The sequence below is a fragment of the Desmodus rotundus genome, chromosome 3, assembly GCF_022682495.2.
Source record: "Desmodus rotundus isolate HL8 chromosome 3, HLdesRot8A.1, whole genome shotgun sequence".
In the NCBI taxonomy this organism is placed as follows: Eukaryota; Metazoa; Chordata; class Mammalia; order Chiroptera; family Phyllostomidae; genus Desmodus; species Desmodus rotundus.
In genome coordinates, this window is record NC_071389.1 from 157,507,610 (window position 1) to 157,524,106 (window position 16,497).

At 39.0% G+C, this 16,497-nt stretch overlaps 1 protein-coding gene across 1 annotated transcript in view; it reads left to right on the forward strand.

The window, feature by feature from the left end:
- Nucleotides 1-16,212, forward strand: part of DBX2 (developing brain homeobox 2) — a 40,408-nt gene extending 24,196 nt beyond the window's left edge. The window contains exons 3-4 of the mRNA XM_053920615.1: nt 3,058-3,245; nt 12,997-16,212. Of these exons, the coding sequence (XP_053776590.1) occupies nt 3,058-3,245; nt 12,997-13,326 (518 nt within the window). The 3' untranslated portion in view covers nt 13,327-16,212. The remainder of the gene's footprint in view (nt 1-3,057; nt 3,246-12,996) is intronic.
- Nucleotides 16,213-16,497: the final 285 nt, after the last annotated feature.

The window sequence follows — 16,497 nt, forward strand, 5'->3', positions numbered from 1 at the left end:
TGTAGGCTTGGCAGTGCAATTTTCTTGTGCTATTTCATCAGATCCTCAGAACAACCATGTAAGATAAGCTGAAAGAGGAGTCTCACTTGCTCCAAGTCACTGGTAAGTGCTGAGATCCAAGCCTAGTTTTTCCATACTCCAAAGCCCTTTGTCCTGAGGTTTGCTAGAGCAACATCATCCCACCAGGTAAATCTGTGCTCTGAAAGATTGCAGAAGGGCCAATTCCAAGGTCTCTGTATCAAGGAGAGTTTAGGGAAGAAAAGCATTTAGAAAAAGATGGACATACTTAGATATTTAGAATATTTTTGATTATCGACCAATATTCAGTAAAGCTACTTAAATCTCTGATAAAGAAAGAGTGAACTCAATTGTCAAAACCTGACTTCAACAGATGACCTTGGCATGAGACAGGCAAAAAAAAAAAAAGGTGGTCCTGTCAATGACTAAGATCCAATGAGAGGGTGAAGGGACAGGGCATCAATAAAAATGGACCTTTGGAAGGAATTGGGTGTGATTACACCCTAGGGGCTGTGGCATTTCTAAGGAGATGTGAAGGTTACTGAGCTGAAAAGAAAGAGGGAGAGGCCAGTGGTTTTCCTTGCAGTGTGAGGGTAAACCAGAAGAAGTGGTAACCCAGGGCTGAGACACTCCCTGGGAGATGTTTGCACTCTTTTAGACAAATAGGAAAGGGAGCTATCATGTTATAGAGGTAGAATTAACAAGATTTATTTATTGACATCCTCTTTCTAAAATACAAGTCAAGAGAGTATGAGTATTGTGTAGGGTTAGGAGCCTTTGTTTTGCATTCAGTCTTCCTGGGTTTGAAACCCTACCCATGTGACCGTGGATAAAGTTACTTAAGCTAGCTAAGCTTCGTTTTATTCATCTGTAAAATGGGGAGAACTATGGTAGCATTCATAGCATTGATTGGTTGGAAGGAGTAAATGAAATAATGCACAGAGCATGCTTATGTTTCTCATTATCATGTCACACCCTGCTTAAACATCTTCCTTCGATCTTTAATACGTATTGGATAGTGTCTCAAATTCTTGTAGTCCTCTGTGATCTTGCTCAATTCCATTCCATCATCCCTGTGCCAGAGGTCCAAATGTCTTCCAGAGCCTCGCAGGTAGAGAACAAGCTAGGTGAGGCTATGGGAAACTGGGGGCCATGTGTTCCCTCTAAAGGGAGCACCCATTATTCACTCTGGTAGCCATTTGCTTCATGGGAAAGTGAGCCAGTGTGGTTACCTTTGAAGAGATGTTGGAAACCTGGACTGTACACGAAACCTCCCAGTTAATAAATGTGGACAATTAAGTCATCATTCCTAATCAACATTCTAAAACCAAACAAAGCCCAGCTGCAGGTTGTATATGGTTGGCAGTGCTCTCTCTGATTCATGGCCTTCCCCAGCCTTGCAGCCTGCTTACTTACCCTTGGACAGACTTTGTTCCTTTGTGCCATAGCGCTTTTAGACATGCTAGTTACTCTGCCTGATTTGGCCTTGCTTCTTCCTCTTTTGAACTGGTTTGTTATTTTAGACTTGGCTCAACATGACTATTTTCTCTGAACTCATCATTTCCTCCTTTGTGATGCCAGAGCTTTGCACAGACCATTCTATTCTAGTACTTATGTCTCTATGAAATATCTAGTCATGTGCTTCTTTATTTAAAAATAATTATTAAGCACCAAAATGTAAACCGGAATCCTCGCTCCCCTGATGCCTATTTTTGGAGGGATGGTCATGTGTCAGTCCTCCCATGAGAGGGTGAGCTCCTTGAGGGCAGGGACCATGTGCTAATTGTCTGGGATACCCACTGTGTTAGTGTCTTCTTGCTACTGTAACAAATGTTCACAAACCTAGCTTCCTGAAACAACTCAAACTTAATATCTTACACTTATGGAAGTTTGGAGCCTGCAGTGTTTTCACCACACTAGAATTAGGGTGCCAGCAGGACTGCGTTACTTCTGGAGGCTCTCGGGCAGAATGTGTTCCCTTTCCTTTTCTAGTGACCGCCTTCCTTTCTTGGCTTGTGGCTCCACCCTCCTTCATCATCAAAGTGAGAAGTATAGCATCTTCAAGTCTCTCTCTGACTATGACTGCTTTTTTGATTCCTTCTTCCACTTACAGGGACCTTTGTAATTTTATTGGGCCCCTCTGGATATTACATGATACTCTTCTAATCTCAAGGTCAGCTCATTAGCAACTATAATTCCATCTGTAACGTTAATTCCCCCTTGCCATGTAAGGTAACATATTCACAGGTTATGGGGATTAGGACCCCCCATCACAACTAGGAAGCTGAATGAATGAATGAATTAAAAAATGAATGAATTATGAATGAAACTCTTAGAGGGTGGGAACCAGTGTTATGCTAGCCACATAAAGGCAGAAAAAAAAGTAAATATCTCAGACCTGAAGGAGTGGGGGATCAACTGATTTGGGGGAATGGTGGTTGTGGGGATGGTGATTGGGGGTCTTCCAAACCTCTCTTCTCACATGAAACATCTCTGACTCTTACAAGCTTTCCCTGACATCCCAGTTTAAGATCAGACTCCTTGTTTTGTGCTCTTAAGGTACCCTGCTTAGAAATACTTCATTATTCTACTTGTGATGCTAGCTCAATAAACACCTTTCACTAGATTTTACAGGTAATGTGTGTGATAAGAGATATCTGTATTGTTTCTCAGTGTGTAGCATTGAACACAGTGCCTGGCATATGATGAGTGTTGAAAAATTTCTGGAGAAAATGAATGAGTAAGTAAGTGAAGAATTAGAGAAAATCAAAGTGTTTGAACCACCTACGACTTGTTCTGCATTGGCGTTTTGTTACCTGGGACCGTGGACTTTCTGGCACAGCACACGGAGTTAGGAGGGCAAAGAGCATCTGTCAGATTCTTAACAGAGTCTGACACCGAAACAGTTTTTGGTGAGGCACTGCTCTGAGCGTGCAGAGTTCAGAGGTGAGTTAATTGAGCCGCAGCACAGACAAGGCGGACACTGCCCTGGAAAGACAGACTTCTCACTAAAGCTTTTGTATCTTTTTCCCTCTCCAGGAGAGGAGAATGTGCTGCCTCTCCTGACACAGGACTCTAATTCCAAAGCTCGGAGGGGTATTTTAAGAAGAGCCGTCTTTTCTGAAGACCAGAGAAAGGCTCTGGAGAAAATGTTTCAGAAGCAGAAATATATCAGCAAAATAGACCGAAAGAAACTTGCCATCAACTTGGGACTGAAGGAATCACAGGTACTAAGGAGCTGGACGATGTCGCTGCTCCTGATTTCTGAAGGAGTACGGTGAAAACCATCCATTTGGCAAATATTTGTTGTACTAGGCTGGTCCCTGAAGCATTATCAAAATAATTTTCATAATTTTTTTGGTGGGTGGAAATATATATCATAAGTCCTCTTTGGAAATAGGTCCATTTGCTGAGAGGTCTAGGTTTTTGCCTTATTAATTCTTCCCAAATAAACGTAAACGTTAAGGATGTGGCATTTACATCATTACATTGCTTCGTTTTTAGAAAAGCAGGCTACTTATTTTCCTGCAAAAAAAGAACCAATTTTACTGTCTTTTTCTTCATTTCCAATCCAAAATCAAGGCATGAATGAGTGACTCATAAATACCTCTTAATAACTTCATTATTTTGCACTTTGGGCTTGTCAGGTACAGTTAAGTAATGTCCAGTTTGCAACACTCACACACCTTTCTTGCACTTCAGTGCTTCATGTAATTTTGAATGAGTCATTGTGACCTTTTGGGAAGCACAGAATACTCCATTTAAAGATTGCCTGCTAATTATAAATAATTAACTGCATAAGGTGCTAGCGTTTCCTATTTAATCCTTCTAATCACCACTTGAAACAAGCAGTGTCCCCATCCACATTGCATAGGTGAGGAAATGTAGAGGAGGAAATGCAGGTCCAGTGTCCCGCCGCAGGCATCCCGACTGGGGGGCTTGCATTCTCCTTAACCTAGAGCCACCACATACAGTCGGCAAGGGTATTCACTGCACAAGGGCACTTGGCTAAGGGGGACGACAGCGCCTGAAATGCAGCAGGTGCTCTGCTCTCCAAGCTGGCTTTCTTGGTGCAGGGCTACATCCGCCTGGATTTTAGCATAAAGGCATCGAAGGCCTAGCAGAGGCTCTGTGTTAACCACCATGCTGTTTGCCCCTTCATACAAGTGACCTGGTTTCTAACTTTGGATTTTATTTAAACAAGTTATTTTTGGATGAAACTCTCCTTCACCCTGCTTGCTTTCCCTAGGGAACTGATGTTTCCCTTCCTCCCCCCAGCTTTTTCTAGTCACGGGAAGCAGTGTGTGGCTCGGCAGAGGGTCCTTGGCCTGCATCAGCCAGTCTTTGCTTTGCTCACGAGTGGTATTAATGAGTTCCTAATCTTCATTGATGGCTGCATACCTCAGTTTCTAACCTTAAAATCAGGGGCCAATATAGAAATTCTATGTCCCAGAGCAGTTTCGGGCATATGAAAGATAAATGAGTAGCTGTATCTGGATGGTCTATTGTGTGCAAGACACTGCTAGGTAAGCGGTAAGAGGGGATGTCAGTAAATACTGATTAAGATACACCACTTGCACCCTTGGAATTTATACAACCACCTGGGAAGACAAAGCAGAAGCTTACTAACAGTTCAATAACAGTGTAAGACAACAGTATAGGAGACATCACCTGGTAGGTTAGATACACAGCCAGATAAAGGAGATAGATCAGTAGTCCTCAAAGTTATGTATCTCTAGGGCCTGATCATTCCCATCTCTGGAAAGGACAGCCACGTAACTGGTCCACATGCATGAGGGGAGTCTAGCAATGGGACTGTGTGATCCTCAGAGGAAGGGTCAGGCCTGAGGACCACAGGGGGCCCAGGAGACCTGGCCTCTGTGGGACTGGTACAGACAAGAACTCCAGAATCAGGGAGGAGTAAGTGCTGGTTTTGGAGGTCAGGGGCCTTTGGTTGAATAGGAACTCGAAGTAGGTATTGAAAGATGAAAAGTGGCTGGGTTTGATCTGGTAGTGCTCTGAGAAAGTGTGAAAATCTCTGGTAGTACGTACAGTCTTCTTAAAAACTGACCACTGAAAGGAGAATGCAGCCAGCATAGTAAAGAGTACTTATGAGGGGCACGAGCATAATCTCTTCACTCCACGAAGACAAAGTATCTTCCCGTTTGTATGCTATCTGCAGTTCTTATCGATAGGCACATAGTTTTACATAAGTGATTACATTGTTTTAAAAGTTCAAGTGCCTCAGGAATGAAGGCCTTTTTATTTTATTGAATTTGGTAAACATCTTAGAAGTAATTTAACATTTTCTTACTTGCATGCAAATCTAATTACACAATTAATACATGGTATTTCTTATGGTAAATTCAAACAAAAGAGAAACTCATAAAGTTAAAAATGAAAAGTCAACTACTCCCTTTACAATCTAACTCCTAGGTCACTACTGTCATTTTTTAATTGAACTTATTGGAGTGACCCCGGTTCACCACACCATACAGGTTTCAAGTGCACAACTCAGCAAACATCATGTGCTGTGCCAGGAGCCCATCGCTCCAAGCAAAGCCTCTTTCAGGCCCCATTCCCCCCGCCCTTTGCCCACCTCCACCTACCTCCCCCCTTACCCTCTGGCTATTGCCGTATGGTTGTCCATGTCTATGTGTTATGTATACATGTTTTTTTCTTAATCCCTTCACCTCCTTTTATCCGGTCCCCGTCCGCCGTCCCCTCTGACAGCTGTCAGTCTGTTCCATGTGTCCATGCCTCTGTTTCTATTTTGTTTGTCAGTTAATTTTGTTCATTAGATTCCACATAGAAATGAGATCATACGGCATTCATCTTTCTCTGACCGGCCTATTTCACTTAGCATAATAATCTCCAGGTCCATCCATGCTGTGGGAGAAGGTAAGACTTCTTTCTTTTTTACAGCTGAGTAGTATTCCATTGTGTAAATTTACCGTAGCTGTTTTATCCACTCATCGACTAATGGATGCTTGGGCTGTTTGCAGATCTTGGCTATTGTAAATAACACTGCAATGATTATAGGGGTGCATATATTCTTTTGAATTAGTGTTTTGGGTTTCTTTGGATATATTCCCAGAGGTGGGATTGCAAAGTTGAAAAGCAGTTCCATTTTTAATTTTTTGAGGAAACTCCATACTGTTTCCACAGTGACTGCACCAGTCTGCATTCCCACCAGCAGTGCACAATTACCTTTTCCCCACATCCTCACCAGCACTTGTTTGTTGATTGATTGATGATAGCCATTCTGAAAGGCATGAGGTCATATCTCATTATGGTTTTAATTTGCATCTCTCTGATGACATTGAAGATTTTTTGTATGTCTGTTGGCCATCTGTATGGCCTCTCTGGAGAAGTGTCTATTCCGGTCCTTTGCTCATGTTTTAATTGGGTTGTTGGTCTTTTTGGTGTTGAATGGTATAAGTTCTTTATATATTTTGGAAATTAACCCCTTATCAGGCGTATCACTGGCAAATATATTCTCCCTTTTCATTTTGTTCATGGTTTCCTTTGCTGTACAAAACTCTTTTATTTGATATGGTCCCATTTATTATTTTTTCTTTGTTTCCCTTGCCCTACGAAATATATCTGCAAAAATATTGCTACCATAAATGTCTGAAATTTTACTACCTGTGGTTTCTTCTAGGATTTTTATGGTTTTGTGGCTTACATTTAAGTCTCTAATCCATTTTGACTTTATTCTTGTGTATGATGTAAGTTAGTGGTCTAGGTTCATTTTTTGCGTGTATCTGTCCAATTTTCCAGCACCATATATTGAAGAGACTGTCTTCACCCCTTGTGTATTCTTGCTCCTTTGTCAAATAACTGTCATTTTTAAGTGGCTCTTCTTTGAGTTTATTGGTATATCATGTACTTTTTAAAAAACAAATTTGTGTGTTGCACTTGCACTAATATGTAATAACATAACACTTACACAGCGACTACCGTGTGCCCTCACATTCAGTGTCGTTCATCTTCCCAATGACTCTATGAGATAGCTACTTTTACTATTGCTGCTTTACAAGTGAAGAAGCCGAGGCCTGGAATTGTGTATGTATAATTTTAAAGAAAAGTGGGATGACTCTATGCACATAATGCAACGTTTTCTGAAGGAGAGTACAAATCACCTGTATAACCAGCACACAGATCACTCATCACGACATTGCCTGGGCCAGCGGCCCCCTGCCTCCTTCCCAGTCACTACCTGCTGCTTCCATGTCCTGACTTCTAGCGGCATAGATTGGCTTTGCCTGTTTTTGTACAAATAGAATCATTTGACACCTATTCTTTGGTATATAGCTTCTTTAACTTAACATTACATCTGTGAGATGCGTTCGTGTTGTGGCATGTAGCGGTGGCTCATTCGTATTCATTGCTGTGCTGCATCACTTGACATGCCTGTTTATTCATGTTAATGGTGGGCATCTAGGTTGTTCCCAGTTTTGGGCTGTTTAAAAAATATGCTGACAATACCTGCTGTTTTGCACTTTGCTTTTGCCCTGATTCAGATGTCATGGGATGCTTCCTTCCATGTCAGTACTTACAGATTTCCTTCATTTTTTTTTTAGTATCTCTTAATAGGTAATTGCATAGATATGTCATAATTCATTTAGCATTCTCAACTTTAAGTCACTTCCAGGTTTCACTGTTGCATATCTTTATGCACTTTAAAAATATAACCAGAGACATTGAAGTTAAGAACAATCTAACAATGGGCAGGGGGGAGTGGGGATGGGACAGTGAGGAGAGGGGATTACAGGAACTACTGTAATAAAGGACACATGGACAAAAATCAAGGGGGAGGGTGGAGGTGGAGGAGGGAGGGGGTTTCGGCTGGGGTGGGGTGGAGGGATGGGGAGAAAAGGCACATAACTGTAATTGAATAACAATACAAAATTAAAATTAAAAAAATATTAAAAAAAGAAAAATAAAAAATATTTCTGTAAGATAGGGAACTAGGAGTGGGATTTATATGTGAAAGTATATCGATATTTTAAATTGTGATAGATTAAAATTTTTTTCCAAATATATATTGCATCAAAATACTGAATTATATCAAATTTGTACTGTTAATAACACAGTCCCTTTTTACAAACCCTCCACTGTTTATAATTTTTTTAAATGTTGCCAACTTTATTGGCAATGATTTTTTAAAATTTCCCTACTTACCAGAACTTGAAGGTCTGTTAATCATTTTACTGGCTATTTTAAATCTGTGAATTAGCCTTTTTTATGGCCGAACCATTTTTTTGGTATCATATTGTCTTTTCATTTTATGTAACAATTATTTTGGCTATTAATAAAAATTTTGGAATATTATGGTTAGTAAGATTTTCCTGTTACAATTGTTGCAGAAATCCTCTCCAAGTTTGTGGCTGTTATTGTGGTAGAACACACATAACGTAAAATTTACCATTTCAGCCTTTTCTAAATGTTCGATTCGCTGGCATAAAGTACATTCACATTGTTGTACAACCGTCACCACCATCCCTCTCTAGAAGTTTTTTCATCTTGCAAAACTGAAACCCTGTCCCCATTAAACAGTGTCTCCCTGTTTGTCCCTCCCTCAAGCTTCTGGCAACCACTACTCCACTTTCTGTCTCTATGAATTCGACTCTCTAGGTAAGTTATATGAGTGGAATTATACTGTATTTGTCCTTTTGTGACTGGCTTAGTTCATGTAGCATAATGTCTTCAAGGTTCGTTCATGTTGTAGTCTGTGTCAGAATTTTCTTACTTTTTATACATATAATACCATTTCATTGTATGTGTGTACATTTTGTTTATCCATTCATCCATCAATGCATACTTCGGTTTCTTCCATTTTTTGGCTTTTATGAATAATGCTGCAAAGAACATGACTATACAAGTATGTCTTTAAGCCCATGCTTTTTTAAAACTATAGGTGGAATACAGTGTTAATTTCAGGCACACGACATAGGGATATGACATTTCTATACCTTATGATGTGATCACCACAATGAGTCTAGTAACCATCCATCACCGCGCAAAGTTACTACAATATTATTGACTATATCCCCCGTGCTGTACACTGTGCACGGCTTAGTTATCTTATAACTGAAAGTTTATTCTGCTTTTCCCTTTACCCTCTTCACCCGTTCCCCTACCCACCTCCCCTCTGGCAACCATCAGTTTGTTCTTTGTATCTAAGAGTCCATTTCTATTTTGTTTTTTTCCATTTGCTTTGTTTTGTTTTGTTTTATATTCCAAATATGAGTTAAACTGTACAGTGTTTGTTTTTCTCTGTCTGACTTATTTCACTTAGGATAATACCTTCTAACTCAGCAATCTTCAACCGGTGTGTCGCAAGAATTTTAAAACATGTAATACCTGACTATTTAGTCAGGGGCACTGACCTCTTTCCCCTTAGATTGTCAAATGAAAAAATGACAACAGCCAACACAGCCATAGCTGTCAGGTATGAATGAATCAAACCAAAATTATACCTATTTTTTTGTCAGATTGGCAAAGTATATATTTTTCGGCGTGCCACAAAACTTTAGTAATTGTGTGTGTGTGTGTACACACGTGCAGTCTTCTTTATTCATTCATCTGTCCACAGACACCTGGGCTGCTTTCATATCTTGGCTATGGTAAATAATGTAATGAACATAGGGGTGCATATATCTTTTCAAATTAGTGTTTTTGTTTTCTTTGGATGAATTTTTAATTTTTTGAGGAACCTCCATACTGTTTCCCATAGCGGCTACCCCAATTTACAATCCCAACAGTGCGTATAGTTTCCCTTTCTTGACATTCTTTTCAACACTTGTTATTTATTGACTTTTTGATAATAGCCGTTCTGGCAGGTGTGAGGTAATACCTCATTGTGGTTTTGATTTGCATTTTCATGGTGATTAGTAATGGTGAGCATCTTTTCATGTGTCTGTTGGCCATCTGTATGTTCTTTTTGGAGAAATGTCTATTCAGGTCTTCTGCTAGTTTTTTATCCATTTTTTAAAAATTTGTGTTGTATGAGTTCCATATATACTTTGGATATTAACCTCTTGTTAGATGTATTATTTGTGAATATCTTCTCTCAGTGGCATTCTTCTCAGAACAAGAACAAGTAATCCTAAAATTTACATGGAACCAAAAAAGATCTGGAATAGCCAAAACAATTTTGAAAAAGAAGAACAAAGTTGGAGGTATCACACTTCCTGGCTTCAAACTATACTACCATTCTAATAAACAAAACAGTATGATATTGGCACAAAAACAGACATATAGATCAATGGAACAGAATAGAGATCCAAGAAATAAAACCTCACTTATGTGGTCAATTTGTGACAAAGGAGGCAAGATTATACATTGGGGTAAAGACAGTCTCTTCAATAAATGGTGTTGGGAAAACCGGATGGACACAAGCAAAGAAAATGAAACCAGACTACTTTCTTACACCATATACAAAATAAACTCAAAATGAATTAAATATTTAAATGTAAGACCGGAAACCCTGGCCAGTGTGGCTCAGTTGGTTGGGTGTCATACCACAAAGTGAAAGGTCACTGGTTTGAATCCCGGTCAGGGCACATGCGTGGGTTGTAGGCTTGGTCCCTGATTGGAGTGAGTACGAGAGGCAAGTGATTGATGTTTCTCTCTCACATGGATGCTTCTCCCCCTCTCTTTCTCCCTCCCTTATCCTCTCTGCAAAAATAAATAAAATCTAATTTTTAATTCTAACAAGACCTAAAAACATAAAACTTGAAGAAAACGTAGAAAACTCTTTGACATTGGTCTTAGCACTATCTTTCTAGAGATGTGTCCTTGGGCAAGGGCAGCAAAAGCAAAGATAAACGAATTGAACTGCATAAAACTGAAAAACTTCTGAGTCCCTCCTTTTAATTCGTTGGGTAGTTTGTGGATTTACTTTATGTTTATGGTGTCTTTGTTTGTACACAAATTTCCTATTTTTATGTGGTCAGCTTCACCTTTTTATTTGTAGACTCTGTGTTTTATGTCATTCTTAATAAAACATTCATCTCCCCATGAATATAATGATAATCTCTTATATTTTCTTTTAAAACTTTTATAGTTTCATTTTTATGTTTAGTTGTTTAATCCATGTGGAACTTTTGTATTTGTTGAGAAGTAGAACTTTCCCCCCCAAATATACCTTTGTCCCAATACCATTGACTGTGATGAAACTCCTTTCGTGATTTTTTTGAGTTCTCAGACATCACTCAAATTTCTGGAGGTACAGAAGAGCGAAGGGAAGAGAAAAACAATGAATGTTATGAGAAAGGCAAGAACGGGCCTAGGGAAAACCCATTAGAAATAACTTGGCAGGCTCTCTCTTGGAGTAAAAGCCCATTGCAAATAATAAACAAGTTCATGAATAAAACCGAAAGCTGTTGTGTACACGTTAGTACTGCTTTCTTATGAAAAGCCTTAATCACAGGATTGTAACTGGAATGGTAGTCTTTTGGACTCAGTTGCCTGGCACAGGATTCTTTTGTAGTCATTTTGAATATTGCCAATCAAGTTGAAAGCATGAAGAAATTGTTTTGCCAGTCTGGAAAGACTATCTCAGAATTTTTTCCTTCACTGGGAGAAATATTTGTTTGAAAAACTTTAATAATTATTTCTTTAGGTAAAATATTTTTCAGTTTATGTTTTAAAAATAGATATCTACTAAATTGTTGGTGTAAGGATATAATGTAACACACAGGAAACCAATATGATTTGCTTTTAAGATATCAGGAAACCTCAGTATCTCTGGTTATATTTTGTTTGCTTTTTTCTTCTGTTGATTATGTTCCAGTTAAAGGTGAGATCATATGGTATTTGTCCCTCACCGTCTGGCTTCTTTCACTTAGCATAATGCTCTCCAGTTCCACCCATGCTGTTGTAAAGGGTATAAGCTCCTTCTTTCTCTCTGCTGCAGAGACATTGAAATTAAGAACAATCTAACAATAGCCAGCAGCGAGTGGGGAGGGGACAGTGAAGAGAGGGGATTACAGGAACTACTATAAAGGACACATGGACAGAATCGGGGTGGGGGGAGGGTGGAGGTGGGGGAAGGAGGTGTGTTTGGCTGGGGTGGGGTGGAGGGATGGGGAGAAAAGGCACACAACTGTAATTGAATAACAATAAAAAAAAAAGATATCAGGAAACCAATTGTGAACTTTCCTGCTCAGGCGCAGCTGACTACACTAGAGGTAAAGAGGGAGGTTAATAGCACGAAGAGAGTGCAGTGGGGTGGTGGGAAGGTATGGCTTAAATTAGAAACCTTCATCATACTTGGGTTAATTACAATCAATTGTTATTTACTGAACCAGAGTCTGATAAATTCTGGGAGTAATCAAACTTGGAAACTGTAGAAAGCCTGAAGTTTATCAAAACAATATAAAATGTATTCTTAATTTAGTCTCCGAAAGTTCCTGATGAGACCCGGATGCTTCTAAGAGCCTGGGCGCTAGACTGAGCGCTTCTATGTTACTAGCCGTGTGGCCTTGAACTGATTTATGGCTTGGAACCTCGGTTTTCTTGCATGTTAATGAAGACTTCTTGTGGTCATCGGGGGGATCAAATTATGTAATCCTCGTAGAGTGCATGGCCTGACACCTGGTACAAACTTAACACAGGTACTATTACTAGTAGATAACATTTCCTTTGAATAAATACTTTAGCACAGACTAAATGATTTAAAATATTAAAGAGAGTTAAATCAGTCTTAAAAGATGTCCAACTGACATGATATAACTGATTCACCACAGTTGTTTTGTTTTTCAAGTGTATGTGGGAATATTATACCTGAGTAATTTCTCAGATATTTTTGAAGGAGCCCATGTGAAAAGCCACAAAGACTTGTGCTAGGCTGGCTCTCATAATAAGGTATATTCTGTAGAAGGCATAATAGAAGAAATTACAGTTTAAAATGCTGAAGTGAATTAACATGGAGTAAGTGATTATTTTATCCAATTGTTTTATCAATAGGTGAAAATCTGGTTTCAGAACAGAAGGATGAAATGGCGGAATTCCAAAGAAAAGGAAGTGCTTTCCAACAGGTGTATCCAAGAAGTAGGCCTTCAAGAGGATCCCCTCTCGCAATCTGCCCTGGGTTTCCCTTCTCCTTGTCCTTCACTCTGGGACGTCTCCCAACAGCACTCCAGCCCACGATGGAGGGAGAATTCACCAGAACCTCCAGAAAGACTTATCCAGGAGAGTTCAGGGGCACAGCCTTCAGAAGCAAATTCACTGCAAGGTGCCTTATATTTGTGTTCTGAAGAAGCTGGAGACAAGGGTGTACTTACTGGGGCCGTCTGAATGGAGGCATCCCTCTGTGTTAATTTAAAGGAACACTTAACTAATAATCTTTGGACTTTAAATCCAGCTAGCTAGCTTGTGCCTTATCGGTGCCTAAAACCTAACACCTAACCTAATACATGAACTAATGCTTTAGGAAACTCTTCCCAGGGTTCTGTTATTTGCATCTTAGACTCAGATTTAATTTGTAAGTGGAATAGAATCTCCCAGAAAGTCTGATGGAACTGAAAAAATGAGAGTGATAGTTGGCTCAGTCGGAGTGTGCGTATATATGGTGTGTCTCTATGTGTGTGTATATATATGAATATTCACTAAAACACATTAGTAGAAACCAGTTCCTCTTTAAATACTGCCTGGAGCAAATTAATTTCCTTTTATATGAAGCAAAACCAACCATTGACTGAATGCCATTAATTTTTTAAAAATAATGTAAAAGTTGGACTTGAGTCCAAATTTTTATATCAGAACATGTTCTTTAAAATTTTCTGTTTTCTGGTTTCATTCAGTATGCAGCTGTAAATGAGTTACAACAACTTTGCAATCCTAATCAAATGAGCCACTGTTAGGTATATACATTGAAAGTGTATATCTAAAATTAATCCAACACACAAACTAGAAGAATTTCTGAATGTAACTACAAGCATTCTTAGTTTTCAAGTCAGTGTCGTGAGGGTGGTACCCATTTAAGCGATGGTCATCTTTTGATCTCTTTTGATCTCTGTAAGAATGGGCCCTAACCAGGGTTTGCAATGTCAAATGCCTTTCAGGGCCTGTCGGGTAAGAAAAGGGCATGACCCACCTAAAGACATTTGAGTTTAATACCTTTTAAAGTACCGTGTTGGCCAAATGAAACATCTGTGCCAAGCAGTTTGTGACCTCCGGCCAAGACTTAAAAAAGTGTCACAATTTTTTAAAATGTTCCCAACTGGACTACAAAACACAATACTGATGGAATCTATAGAGATTTCTCTTTGCACTTCCAGTTAGAGACTCAATTTTCCACTTAGGTGCTATATACTATGTATATTAGGTTATTTTATGTATTAACAAACACCATACAGATGTTTAATGTTTTTGAGTACCCTGAAATAGTATTATTATAAAATTGCCTTTCTGGTAATGATTTGCTTAGTTAATCTAGAATTTTTATTCCAGGTCCAAGAAAAAATTATGTTTTACTTTGAAGGAAATGAGGCAGAAAAAGGAAATGATGTGGTTTTGAACTAGGTTATTATTAATCTGAGGACAACAAACATTATTAGAAGTTCATGATGTGGAATTTTGTTAGTGAGAAAGCAACGTAAAGAGAATGACTTCTGATTTGCTTATGTTCTTAACTATAGACTGGGAGGGTTTAGAAAAAATAATATTTCATGACTGTGCTGCACCCCTGAAACTGATAGAATATTGAATGTCAACTGTAATTGCAAAATAAAGAAGTATAAGAAAAGATAATAGGTTTAGCCAGCATCAGGAAATTATTGTCTGTGAATGGAATTTGAATTGGTATATGCTAGGGTATGTCTTTATCACAAGATCATGTATTTAAAAGTTGTCTTGAAAGAAGCTTTTCTCAGTGCCTCTTTGTGGAAAGTAGAGGCATGGATCATCTGATAACAAATTGAATTTTAATTTTTAAAATTTTTAAGTTATTAGCTTCAGGTGTACAACATAGTGATTAGACATTTATATAACTTACAAAGTGATCACCCTGAAAAATAATTTATAGTGTGGTTTATATGATGTTAACATCATTTACATTTATTGGGTCCTTATTATGTGTGAAAGACTGTGCTAAGCCTTTAGGGTGGGTTGACGTATTAAATCCTCATGACAATAACCCTGTGATCTAGGCAATATTGCTATCAGGATTCTTGTTACCCAGACAAGGGACCTGAGGTGGTACGGTTAGGGTGATTGCCCGTGGTAGTGAGGTTAATGAATGGAATTTGGACCCTGGCAGTCCAGTTTCAAATCTTGAAATCTTACCAACCATGTGGGGGTGTATACCACTATGGGATGCATTGGAAGGCATAACATTTTGAGAATTACAGTGAAATTTATTAAAGAAATTCAGAACCATATTGTCCTTTACAAGCTCTTATTTGGGGCATGGGTTTTCTCTTCAGTAGTCTCTTCTGTATTCATTTTAAAGTTTAGGGAAAGTAAAGAATGGCAAAAGCCTTTAACTATGAAGCCTCTGCAGAGATTAATCCCATAGGAGTGTTAAATTAAAGTACATTTTTTTATCACTCATTGCTAAAAATCATGAAGTACTTATCTTTGGTCAATATCTATTGAGAATAACTTGAAAATCAAATGAGAGAAACTGTCATGGCCATTGATTACCCAGGTTTTAGGAGTGGGCTGAATGATCTTCCCTCAGGGTTTCACTCAGCAGAGGCTCCTCTTTGTAAGGACTGGCTTGATATTTGAATATACAAATAAGTCTTTTGACTGGTTTCCACTTTGGAATGTGTTAAGGCTTAGGAAAAGCACTCTTAGGAGGAATATATTAGGACTTACACGAGCACATACACACAGCACACACATGTATGCCTGCTGTGCCTTGACTTGGCCTGAACTGTTGGAAAGAACCACTGAGCTTGATATTCTAATTGACAAGGGTCTCCCTTCACTCTCAGTTTATGCTCTACTAACCCACCATTCACCTACAGTGTACTTACATGGGTATTTTCTTCTGTTATCTGGATGCCGACTCCTTTTCTACATGTGATCACATATTAGTGTATTTGTTGCTTTCCACATGAACCCTGCTCTAGTAAGCACCAGGACCGTAGAAGCCTGGAGGCAAAAGCAGTTTAAAATTTTTTAAGTAAATTGTCAAATGGATCTTAAGCAGATGAGAAGAAAAAAAAATGTGAGCACCATCCTCTAGCAGTTATAAAGGTGACTACTTTATAAAGCTAAGTATAAAGGGCTAGAAGTATAGAAGCAGGTAAGGAATGATCACTGGATGGGGAGGCGGAGAAAGCCACAATTATCGATGTTTAAAAGGCAACTCTCTTCTTAGTAATGAGGTAGTTTGAGTGGGGAACCCAGTTATTGAGGCCAGTGATTTTCAGACTTTAAAAATCCTTACAGATAGGCAGGCCATACCTTCCCACCAATTTTCAGGACATGCTCAGATTTGGACGTATATTTCACACA